The sequence below is a fragment of the Vanellus vanellus genome (assembly GCF_965231255.1).
Source record: "Vanellus vanellus genome assembly, chromosome: 5".
In the NCBI taxonomy this organism is placed as follows: Eukaryota; Metazoa; Chordata; class Aves; order Charadriiformes; family Charadriidae; genus Vanellus; species Vanellus vanellus.
The window spans coordinates 75,431,359-75,444,507 of NC_138910.1; the positions used below are offsets into that span (position 1 = coordinate 75,431,359).

At 39.1% G+C, this 13,149-nt stretch overlaps 1 protein-coding gene across 1 annotated transcript; it reads left to right on the plus strand.

Annotated features, from left to right (window-relative positions):
- Positions 1-1,298: 1,298 nt before the first annotated feature.
- Positions 1,299-12,789, plus strand: GPX7 (glutathione peroxidase 7; the record flags this gene model as incomplete). Its single annotated transcript, XM_082484183.1, has 3 exons — positions 1,299-1,505; positions 9,633-9,894; positions 11,775-12,789. The coding sequence occupies 3 exons, from the start codon at positions 1,299-1,301 to the stop codon at positions 11,936-11,938; spliced, it is 633 nt and encodes a 210-aa protein (XP_082340309.1). The 3' UTR covers positions 11,939-12,789.
- Between the last annotated feature and the right edge of the window lie 360 nt (positions 12,790-13,149).

Genomic DNA, 13,149 nt, shown 5'->3' on the forward strand with positions numbered 1-13,149 from the left:
GTATCTTCCCCATAGACAGCACGGTAGAAGATTTTCCATCTATATATTTTTCTTGCATATTGCATTATTTCTTGATGCTGGATGTCTACTTAAGCTGAAATACATAAACCAATGAAAAATCTGAAATGTTTAAAACCTAAATTCTTTCAGCTAGTGATACATGGTTTCTTTACTTACAGTAATGCCACTTATGCTTGAATTACCAAACCAAATTTAATCAAGATGTCAAAGATCTACCAAAACTCAGTTAAAAAAAAATCGCTAAGTGAGATTACAAAATGTAATTTGCTCTTCAAAGGATAGATTTCCAATATGTCTTGGATGTGCTACTTAATTGTTTTCTGTAAATCACTACATTTTGCTTTTCTTTGCCAAGAATTATCAGAATCGTAGGCATGGAGGACCAGTTTTTCAGTCCAAGAAGAAATCAATGAGCATCAAATGCTTTCTATTGTTGTTACTTTATATATCCAAATCCTTTTCTTCCAGCAGGCATAGCAGCAAATAGTGCAAAAGGCTATTTTTTCTTGCAGACAATCCAGGAATGGCATCAGTGGAGTGAAGCAGTGGTTTGGCTCTGGGTATCTGAAAGCTTTGGTACCAAATTCAGTTCCTGATGCTTAATGCCTCTTTCTTGCTTAAAAACCCTTTGGTAATGTGGTTTCTCCCAGATCACACTGTCAAGACCAGTGGTCTGCTCACTCACTTCTCGCCAACCAGGCAAGAAGAATTTCTGGAAGGCCTGGCTAATGGTGCTCCGTTTCACATGATATGGCGGATGGTATGTTTGTAATTCTGTTTTTGCTGACTGTATGCTGTGAGTCTTGTTCGGAGCACTTACATCAGTAACCACTAGCAACCAAGCCACTGGTCTCCTTTGACATTACAATGTAGTTACTCGATGCGGTAGTTAGCATACGAAAAAAAGGCACTGGCAAACCCATCAAAAATCACAATAACTCTATCCCTTATTTTCCTAGGACATGGTTAAACCAGATCTCTAAATCTGACTGGTACCCCACAGACACACACAGTATTACCATTCTAGAGCAAACTGGCACTTTCATCTGTCTTGTACCCATAAATGGCCTTCCTTAATACACCACTACCGCCACGAAACACTCAGTTTTGGAGTATCTGAGTCCTCCAGAAATACATCCTCCTGAGGTCTGGTACGGCCACAGCTCCCGGCCCTCTGCAGTAGGCAGACTGTTGCAAAAGCTGCGTTTGCAGCAGTCTTTTCTTTGCGGCAGCGCTTTCCTATCGTGGCAAGTGCCTGTGCGGCGCGGCCGTGCAGCATGCTGGATCCTGAGGGCAGTGTGGAGCATCAGCCTTCCTCTTCCTTCCCCAAAGTTCTCCTCATCCCTCTAGCCATGCTCCTTGCAATTACAGCGCTCCTGCTCTTAGCCTTTTCCGCTACGCAGCAGAAAGAGCCTGATTTTTACACTTTCAAAGTTGTAAACATCAGGGGCAAACTAGTCTCTCTGGAGAAGTACAGGGGCTCGGTAAGTCCGCGCGGGACGGGCGGCGCTCGCCCTGGCTCGCTAACCGGCCGGTCCGTGCATGTCTGCGGAGCCCGAGTGGGGCGGAGAGGCGGTTGTACATTAACTCGGTGGCCGCATGCAGATGCATGTGGGGTTCCGACTCCTCTGGCACTGGTCTGGAGCCTCGCCTGCATGCTGCCTGCGATAGCGCTCCTCCGCGGGGCTCCGCTCTCTTCAATAAAGCGTTTGCAGTCTGCGTGGGAAACTGTGTGCACGTCGCCTCTTCTCCTGCTGCGGGCTGCTGCCTGCAGACGTGGCAGGCAGGGGATGCCCGTTTCTTCCCTGCCTGTTCCCTGCCTGCCTTTCATTCAGCAGGACGAGCTGCACCAGGTTGCAGCTGTTCAATTTGAAGCTCAGGAAGTTTGCACCTTTGTATAACTTACTTTTGGAGCTTATTTCTGCCTTTTAACTGCATGACTTTTAGTGAATTATTTTTTGCCTAAATCCCGTTCCATTTTAGTGATCTGCTTTTAAAAAAAAAAGATGAGATTTAATCAGCACCTAATGGATTTAACAGTTTTCACTATCATCAGTAAAAAGGCAAGAGACATGATAAAGTAATTTTTTTAATATCAGTGTATAGTGAAATTGTAGCAACATCATGCTACTCACCTCGTCACTTTTTAGTGTGGCTGAGCAATATGAAGAAGAGCATGTAAACACAAATATAATTTTATGATGTCCTTTAAATTTCTTTTACATATTATATGAAGAGCTTTCCTTCCCATTTTAAGAACAATATTCTTGCATGTAACCTGATTTTTTTTTTTTTTCAGTAGTTTGACCATCTAGGAAAGATAGTGCCTGTGGAAGAGTGAAAAGGGAAGTTAGCAGATGGGGTGCATAATACTATAAGCTCTCACCGTCGCACTCACAAATTACAGAAGCTAAAATCAACATGAAGCTCACAACCATAGCCCTTAGCACTCGAGTGACCCATCTTCTGTGGTACAGCCAGGCAGCCCAACAGCTTGGCCGCTGCCCAGAAAGGCAGGCACCACGTCTTGCTTTCACCCTTAGTCTCCAGCTTTGTGTTTCCACCTTCCTTTTCCCTCTCCTCAGGTACTTCCCTGAGGTGTCTGAGGTCACTGGTCTGCAGAAGCAGGTCACTCAAACATTGGCAGGAAGACAGAGCAGGCCCACAGGAGAAGATGCACATTTTCCTGAGCTCATCAGAAAAGGGACACTGGTGGATTTGGACCAAATAAGAGGTCTGACTCTTACCTGGTCAAAGTCCTCCTCCCCTCCCCGTTCACAATTCAGATAGAGCAGAATCGGTCCAATGCACTGGAAAAAGCACAGAACCTATTTAATATTAAGCAATATTTGCTCTTATTTTAGGAGTTCCTTCCAAAGGCTCTGTCAATAAATCCTGTTACTGGGGCGTGCTTTGTCTGCAGGTCATCTGCAAATCTGTCTGAATAAGCAAATACCACTTGTAGCTTCTCTACCTCAAGGCCAGAACCCACATGGAAAGGAGTAAAGGGAGAACTCAGAGGAATTCCTTACAGCCACCCTGCAGAGAGCTGAGGGTGTTCATCCCCTCCCGAACAAGCTGCAGGGCCTGCCCCGGTATCTCCTGACCACACAAGGTTAGGGGTGTGTGTGTGAATCTCCAGGGGTGCTATGATACTGGGCCATCCTCGAGGCATGACTGGTCTCATAACGGAGAGCTCTAGAGACATACCTTGGAAAAGGTAACACCATCGGTGAATGGTACTCCTTGGTCTCTGGTAGGCCATTTGGAATAGTTTATTCCAAAAAAGTGATGACCAGCTTCTGCATGGAACAAAAAGATTTGCATTCAGAGACCCTATTAATGTTCAGGCTAGCTGCTGTTCGAGAATGCACGTGCACAATTTTAAAGAGAATTATAGCAGTAAAACATCCCTTTCTGTCTTTATGTTGTCAGAACTCTATATCAAGGTAGACAAAGGTTAATTAAAACTCCCATTTACTTCTTAAAATAAACCTGTTTAAATCTTAAATTAGATAAGTAATGTTAAGATGTAGGTTTATCATAATATTTTAAAGCTATTAAAGCAAATAATGTGTAAGAACTACGTATGTGCTGCTGGTGTTTTAAAGAAAGTGAGTCACTAGTTAGCCCCTGGAACAATAGTCTGCTAATTGCTAAACCAGCTTTTACAGCCTTAAGCTTTCTGGCAGATGTAGAGAAAACATTTGCTTTGATTCAGTCACTCAATTAATTTAGTTAAATAACTACTTAATTTGTAGTCCAGAAACTAAATCGGAATTGAAAAAATCCAAAAGCTTACAGAGTATGTAAAAAAAGTCTGCTAATTCTAAAAATGCAAGAGCCATGCTAAGTAGAAACAATCAGTGCAATTCATGATTTGCAGAATCTTTCTTCAATATCTGTTATTAATATAAGCTATTGTGTATTGAGATCATTGAGATAATTTTTCTTAGTAAGAAAAAAGTACAACCGATTGATATTCTTTCATTTTCCATTCAAGTGCATCTTGATACAAATCACAAGTACTGTCTGTTTTATAGCAAATAAGAAGTGTACTAACAATTCTGAAATAACAACAATGAAAAAAATTAAGGAACAGATTTTTTTTTTCTCTGAAATAAATGTGCACAAACAGAAACTACCCGCCACTTTAATAAAAATATCAAAAATATGTGAGGGAGTACTCCCTTTTTATGGGGGCATAAGAAATTCTATTGCCGGAATGCAAAAAATTTGGCATACATGCTACAAAATCAGGTATGATATTACATCTACCTGAAAGCAGAGAAAGGGAAGACTATTATGACTCAAAAGAAAGAGTACCACAAGTGAAACGGATCAAAAGGCTGTCTGTTCTACTGTGTTGCACATGAAGGCTCTCCTCCTACCTTTCTTCCAGGCTGCCTGATGTTGACCCGTTAAGAATGAAGGGCAGTGATGTGTGGCTGGAAAAGAATCAACAGGATCCAAATGAGATTAGTTTTCTATCTAATCTATCTACCTATCTAATTCAGGAAAGCTTACATTTTGTTTTATGATCTCTGTCAGATATGCTGTAAGAGGCAGTATTCTTACCAAAAATAGTATCTATTTGGGAGTCCAAATTCCCAAGCATCAACCGTTCCCTTCTGTGTTTATACCTATGTAGATTTAATATTACCTACCTGCCTGCCTACCACACAGCTAAGTGCAGTGTGCTGAGGTGTAATTAAGCAGTTTTAGTGCAGCGCTTTGAAAATCTTGAACCAAAGTTACTATAATAATGTAAATGCATTAGTCGGTATAACAATGCAAAGTATTATTTTACTATTGAAAGTAATGCTAGGCACTTTGCATCACAGCTCTCTGCAATCCAAGAATGTAGTATTACTGAATATGTATAAATACAGGGTATAGCTACTTAATTCCTGTACAAAGTATTGCTATTTTTTTCCATGAAGGTAACGGCTCTCTGAATTGCTGTAATCTGGCACTTGAGGCTGGTTCTTCCATCAGTCAGATGGAGCCAGTTAAGAATCTCCTGATCTAAAAACCTAAGAATCTACTGTCTCTGCTAACAGATCCACCAAGGGTTACTTGAAGCTGATAGCAGATTACTAAATCTCTCCAGGGATCTTTTCCTCAAGGAGGTACACTGGTGTAAACATTAAGTAAACCAATAAATATTTTTGCAATGTTAAATAAATGAGTTCATTACTAGAATGCATGGGTTTTCTAAGCAAAGGGAAGGAAAGGATAGTACTAAGAGGACAGACAACAGCTAATACAGAATTCATCTTAAATTAAATAATTTTTGTAAGGTCCAGGATGAATTGTTTGCACTGCACACTAGGTGGTGTACTTGACTTGCACTCTTAGAGTCTAAAGTCAGTCAAGAGGCATATTGAACTTAATTTAAATAATTAGTATTTATAAGAAGTCAAAGTACAGCCTCTTCATGACAACAAAAAGAGTGACTTATTTATTAAAAATAAAATAAAGAAAAAAAATCACCACATTTCATAGACTCCTAGAATCATAGAATAGTTTGGGTTGGAAGGGACCTTTAAAAGTCACCTAGTCCACCCTCCCCTGCCGTGAGCAGGGACATCTTCAACTAGATCAGATTGCTCAGAGCCCCATCCAACCTGACTTTGAATGTTTCCAGGAGTGGGGCATCTACCACCTCTCTGGGCAACCTGTGCCTGTGTTTCACCACAGTCATTGTAAAACATTTCTTCCTTATATCTAGTTTAAATCTATCCTCTTTTAGTTTAAAACCGTCACCCCTTGTCCTATCACAACAAGCCCTGCTAAAAAGTTTGTCCCCATCTTTCCTGTAGGCCACCTTTAAGTACAGAAAAACTACAATAAGGTCTCCCCAGAGCCTTCTCTTCTCCAGGCTGAACAACCCCAACTCTCTCAGCCTGTCCTCATAGGAGAGGTGCTCCAGCCCTCTGATCATTTTTGTGGCCGTCCTGTGGATCCACTCCAACAGGTCCATGTCTTTCCTGTGCTGAGGGCTCCAGAGCTGGACACAGTACTCCAGGTGGGGTCTCACCAGAGCACAGTAGAGGGACAGAATCTGCCCCCTCGACCTGCTGGCCGCAGGTCAGCTTTTAATTTAATAAGTTGTGCTATCAGACACTTAAAAGACAATTTGGTAAAAGATTTTTAAACAATCATTTTAAACATTCCTTATGAAATACTAATAAATCCTGACAGTTTTTTATTATGTGTTAGTTATACTTTCAGGAGGTTTGCACTATTACATTACGGAGTTCAGTAATAGAATGCATTTATTAAAGAAAAAAAGAGAAGCATAATATGTCTGCCATTCTAAGAAATGCTGTGTGTAGTTTCCTCTTATTTTGTGGGAGAACATTTGGAAGTTTGCACCATTGGCAGCATTGAGCTCTCATGCCTTTCACCACCATGCTGAGTAATCACTATTTTTAAACAGCTGTAAATTAAAGTTGTTTCTTTTTGAGTGAACTCTTTCAAGCCCTCCTAACTTCAAAATCAAGTAAAAGTTATAAAAGCTTGATTGTTTTCATTGGCAAGTCATCCTTCATATCTATTACAATATGAACATAATACTTACACAACCTTATTTCCCCCAAATCTCCAATGATAAATTCTTACATTACCAGTGTATTTGGGAAAAGTACCAATAGATATGAATACCGTAAGGTGTATGAATACTTCTGCATTGTGAGAATGCTGAGACTTAAACTATATTTGAAAAACCCTCTAAAATTTTATATGAAAGCACTACATGTGACTTCAACTCTTAGTGTTACAATTTATCTTTACTTCAATCATACTAAACTACAGTTGTCACTATGCTTGGTAAATACAGATAATTTTAAAAGAACAGAACTGTCAATAGTTTTTTTTTATGTCCAATGTGTAAGTTCTATTTTAAATGCTTACAGCCTGCAAAAGGAATGCATCGTAAAATTATTACCTCTTCTCTGAAAAAGAAAAATACAAATATACGCCATATCTTTGGATGTTTTAAGAGACTGAATTTAAAATTTCAGGTAGAGCATGTAAATGTAGTCTGAACGAATGTGATGCTTTGGAAGTTAGCTAGATGGCTCCAGATCATATTTCATATGCAACTGTACAGGGATTGCTTACATTGTATTCTGTTGACACACTACACCACAAAGATTACATCAATTTCTGCTTTATAAGATTACCTGTCTTCCAGGGGAAACAGTGCTTCTCTGAAACCACTTTAAATATAGCCATATACCTATACAAGATACAAAATACACAAAGTAAGTGTTAACATTTAATGTAAGAAATTATAAACACCAACATCACCTTAGCTTTTTCTTTACTCATTCCTACCCCTTCTAGGGATTTCATCTTATGATTCCATACCTTACCCAGATTACGGGCTTTTATATGTCAGTTTGTTTTCTGGCCTTAAAAACACTATACGCACATAGTATTTTATTTTTCATATATTATAATTTATTTGATGCACTGTATTCATATTTCTCATATACTTTTATATTTTGTATAGAAACATACACATAGGAATTTGGAACAATAGTAACATAAGAATCCAAAGTTTAAATTGAGCAAAGCCAGTGGCCACAGACAGAAGAGTCTGAGATCTGGAGTCAGGATTTTTTACTCTCTTTTTCTTGCCTTGCAGCTACTTGCTGTGTAATTTGATCAGGTCAGTTAATGTGTTCAAGCTTCAGGCTTTCCTCTTGCCTGACTGGGCTATTCAACACTGCTGTCTCACACTGACATAATGCAACCAACACGCCAGCTTCTCTGAAACTTCCAAACTCTTGTAGAATGATCCAATGTAAACAGCTACTGTTGTTGTAGTAGCACTGGGGAGTGTGTTGGCTACTTTGATTGAATTAAAATCTTTTCTGCAATTTGAGAATGAAGGACCAGCTTCTGGGCTGATGTATAATCCATAGAAACCCACTAGATTCAGAGTAAACCAGGTAGAATTTTGGTTCCCGAATCATGTATTTTCTGTACTATGCCTGATTTTAATCTAGGTGAGTAGAAACATTTTTAGTATTATAATATTTATATTGCCTTGTGACTCTTACAGATTGTTCTGAAAAAAGGAATAGAATGTAGTTATATGTAAAAGAATCATTACTGTAAAGTGCATAATGCTATTTTTATTAATAAAATCATATTGTATCTAAAAATCCATTACATTCAGCTTTAATCCACTCTCAAGAAAGCATTAGAATGGACTCAATTTATGTGGAATGAATGGCAATTCACACTTACAAAATTTCTAATAATAATAAAAACTGTGACTCTAAAAACACATTCTGGAGGTTATTTAAGGATAAAATATCTCAAAAAACAATGGAAAGTTCTTCATGGCCTTGAGAAGCTGTGTACTATGTGTCAGCTCAGGGTTAGGTCACTTAATTTCCCCCACCAATTCTTGGTAGAATCTGTTCCATCATGTATTCTGCTTACACGTGCCTCTATCTTCCTGTAGTGCTCATCTATGTTTGGCATCTTCCTTTCTGCTGGATCTGCGCAGGCAGGTACATACCAGGTGGTAATGTCCGCATGACACAATGCGCACAATAGCAAAGATGACCAGGTACAGGAATAACTCGTTAACGGATAGTGGGCACAGTCTTCACTTCTTGGAATCTTTAATTGAGGCAGTAAACCTTTATGCAAAATCTGTTGTCATTTTGTCACAACTAAGCAGACTTACTCTAGACATGGTGGGAAATTTTACAGTCCATACTGCATAGACCAACCCAAAATCCTGTAATTGCTTCTGTTAACTTCCAGGTCAAGAATCACTAGCAATGATAAATGGATCAGCAATTTCTACATGAGTACTAAATTCGGTACAGGGCAGATGCTGCAGAACAGATGTCTCACTACAGATAAATGGATTACCAAAAATAATTAATTTGCAAGTTTCTTTCAAGCACCTTGGTATACCTTAGCTGGATGGATATTTCTTAAATATGCTTAGAAACTATCTCTGTAAACTGAGATTTAAGATAGTTTAGCAGTTTATTACAGAATCACAGAATCACAGAATGGTCAGGGTTGGAAGGGACCTCTGGAGATCATCTAGTCCAACCCCCCTGCCAGAACAGGGTCACCCACAGCAGGTTGCACAGGATGGTGTCCAAGCGGGTTTTGAATGTCTCCAGAGTGGGAAACCCCACAACCCCTCTGGGCAGCCTGCACCAGTGCTCTGCCACCCTCAAAGTAAAGAAGTTCCTCCTCATGTTAAGATGAAACTTCCTATGTTCAAGTTTGTGCCAGTTCCCTCTTGTTCTATCACTGAGCACCACTGAAAAAATATTGTTCCCATCCCCCTGACACCCTCCCTTTAAGTATTTATAAGTATTGATAAGATCCCCCCTCAGTCTTCTTTTTTCCAGACTACTGATTATCTTTGTGGTTCCCAAATGGGAATACATAAAAGAAATACTAAATCTTCCTATTGTGAACAGAAAATGTTAGTTTCACGCATAAGTGTTCAGTCACAGTTCTCTAGACAGTCTCATTTTTTTGCAAATAATCTGCATCCCTCTCTACCTGTTGGAAAACTGACATGTGCAGCACATTTTTTAATCTCTCTTGTTCTTCAGGTGTCGCTAGTTGTCAACGTTGCAAGTGAGTGTGGGTATACAGATAGCCACTACAAGGCCTTACAACAGTTACAGAGAGATCTTGGCCCTTATCATTTCAATGTGCTGGCATTCCCGTGCAATCAGTTTGGGCAGCAAGAACCAGACACTAACAAAGAAATCGAGAGTTTTGCGCGAAAGACTTATGGTGCCTCCTTTCCTATGTTCAGCAAAATTGCAGTCAGCGGAGCCGGTGCAATTCCTGCCTTCAAGTACTTAATTGGTGAGTAATCTGGAACGTTGGAGAGTTGTTTCCCCAGTGTAGAGTTCCTCTGACACAAAATACCATCCAACAGAAGAAAGATGTCTATGACTGTGTTCACAGAATCATGGTTCAGAATTGTCAGGCTCAAAGAGGTCAGAAGTCATGCAGTCTGTCCTCCTCCACAAGGCAGTACTTCTCTCCATGTCACCCCTGACACCTTTGTCTAACCTTCTAAAAAGATCTCCAGGGATGAAGAGACTACGATAATAAATGCCTCATAAAAGCCAGTCTAATAAACTTCTACATGGAATACAGGTCTTGAAATATTCTCCTGTATGCATGCAACACCTGATCTTCCTTCTTCCACTTTAGAGTCCCATAAGTGCTTCTCCTGTGACATGACTGCTGCAGGTTGGATTTATAAGATTCATCTCAAGAGCTGTAGGATAAGTGGAAGCAAAGCGTCTACATAATTTACTTCAACAATCAAAAAGTGAAACCAGGCACTAAGAGATGACCTTGAATACTCCCTTCCTCATTCCTTGCCAAGCATTGGGATAACCACACTGTACATTTCCTCCAGTTCTAATCTTCAGTGTAGCTAGCACTGAGACCTGAAGAGGTTTTGCTGGTTCTTAGCAGAAAGCTGACAAAATACACTGTAAAGTGGGATATTCTCTATCAAAGCGCTACCTTTCTTGCACTGAACAAATGCCCTAAACTCTATTTAAATGCTAAACTAAAATGTCAGTCTTTATCCAATGTGAAGGAAATGTCTTCCAGCAATGACATATAATAAAGCCCAGTATCACATGGTATCACCTGAGCTACATTCTGCAAGGACCATATCGCTGCTGCTTCTCTCCAGCACCACAGTGTTCTCCCACATACCACTGAATTTAAAGGATTGTTGGTAGTATTATTTTTTACTACCCCAAGCACACCTCCTTCCAGGTGTCTGTAATGGATCCTTCTGCTCGCCAAACTTCCCTTTAATCCTCTTCCCATCATTCAATTTCTGTTTTGCCCAGTGGGGTCTTTACTGCAGACGTGTCACATGAAACTTGCAAAACTTCTGTTTCTCTGTTGGTCCACATGCAAAGGGAGGCTGCTGGAGGCAGTATTTTTATGCAGCATAATGACAAGATAGTAAACAGTGTAGGTCTGGCTGTGTCTTGATGATACTTGGAAATATCTTTTGATTCTGTATAAGATTTTGCCCAACATATAATCAACGGAAAAAGATGCTGATTTTCTGTAGCGTCTGTACTTGTGCTATTAGTGGGATGAAGCTCCTGGTCTGATTGAAAATCCTGAAAATGTTGTTAGTCGTGTAGCAGAATAGTAAAGGACAAGAATGTGACTCATAAAATGAGTATGTGGTCATGGCGGGAGAAACTGTAGTAGATGAGGATGAGGAGGAAACCTCTTGGAACAACTTTGTTATTTCTTCATGTAGCATTTCTTGAAACCTGAAACACATGACACTGGGTGCTTTTGGAGGAAAAATTCTAGATAAGCAAGCAAATAATCAGTCCTGGTACAGCTATATTGTTAGGCCAAATTCCATTTTCCTATCAATGTTCAAGTGTTACAGATTTATCTATATAGCACAGACACGCACACACATGCATGCACACACTTTAACACTGATTATAGTGCTTTCTCCTGTCTGTCTGTCTGAAGCTTGACTGTTTCCATTAGTCTCCAGGGGGCTACAGTCTAGTTAAAGCTCCTTGTCTGTCAGAAAATTCATATAATTATTCAGTCTGAACTCCCCCTTAATTTTACATTCCTTCTTCCTCTGAGACAGTAATCATCAAATTGACATGAACAAATGTTAGGAACTGGCTAACGTGGTTTTCTATTCTAAGTTTCCACTTTTTTTTTGGCTGTAGATTCTACAGGAGAAGAACCAACCTGGAACTTCTGGAAATACCTGGTAGACCCCAATGGGAAAGTAGTAAAGGCCTGGGACTCTACTGTCTCTGTTGAAGAAATAAGACCTTATGTTACAGAACTTGTAAGGAAAATCATCCTGAAGAAGAAAGATGAATTATGACTTTCAAAAATCCCAGCATTCTGATTACATCTTTATTGAGAATTAGGGCTGAACTTTGTCTTTTCACATTCCAAAGCAGAGTATATCAGGAAGGGAAATCATGACCAGAGGAATCTAAATTCATCATCCTAAGAATGTAGAAAACAGCAAGTTAGGGTGGTAAAAGTAATTTAAATTTTTTCTCCAGCTGAATTCAATTTGACCTTTCTGGGAAAGAAGAAGTCATCAGCAATTGTTTCTTTCCCAATTCAAATTATTATTCAAATTATAGAAAATCAGTTCATGTACCTCTAGCAAGTAGGATCACGATAACAAGAATTTCCAGATTTGGATCTCACTGACATCTACAATTCTGTTATATTTTGATCGCGAACTGAATGAAAAAATAAAAAGTGCATGATTTAGTTAAGGTATGTGCTAGGAAGAGGGCCAAAACAGATACCTTCAAAGCGGGCAGACTTAGATAGATGTATATCTTTCTAGTTACCAAGGCCAAATAGATTTGATTTCATCTGCCTAGAAAGTCAGTTAAGAAGGGCATGGGGAAAAGACATCTATAAAACTTAAATTAAAGAAATGTGAAGACAAAGTCTCTGTAAAAATTCTCCAAAAGCTATGAGAAGAATTTCCGCATTGTTTCACCCAGTAAAGATTATCCTATGATAGTTAATAATCATTTGAACATCTGTAGGACCACAGCCTATATGAAATGGCTATTTCTTTCTTCTATTACCATTTTGCCTTAGAAGAATTATTCTTGCCTTATACAATTGATGTTAAATTTATTTTTCAATTTATAACACCATCTGATTTTGCTGCATATACAGACAAACATTAAAGAATTAACATTTTTCCATGGAAATAATTTTTCAAATGTTTAATTTTTGCATAATGTTACGTTGTTTAATACCACATTAATGTTACAAATGTTTAATGGCACCTTTTTAAAATGTAGCACTCAGACATCTGTTCAGACTTCAGAACTTCTTAGCTCATACTAAAATAACACCACAAACAATTACAGCCTAATTGTTCTTTGACAGAAACCCTTTGAAAATCTTGTCAGCAAGAACTCTTTTTATCTCAACAAAAACACAATGTACAGGTCCCCTGCTCTTAACCCCAGGAAGCTTTAAGAAGAATCTAGTCTTGTCCAATTGCAGTATTATTGACGAGTCAAAGCTTTTTTTTTTGCCTTGTAATGCTTTTTA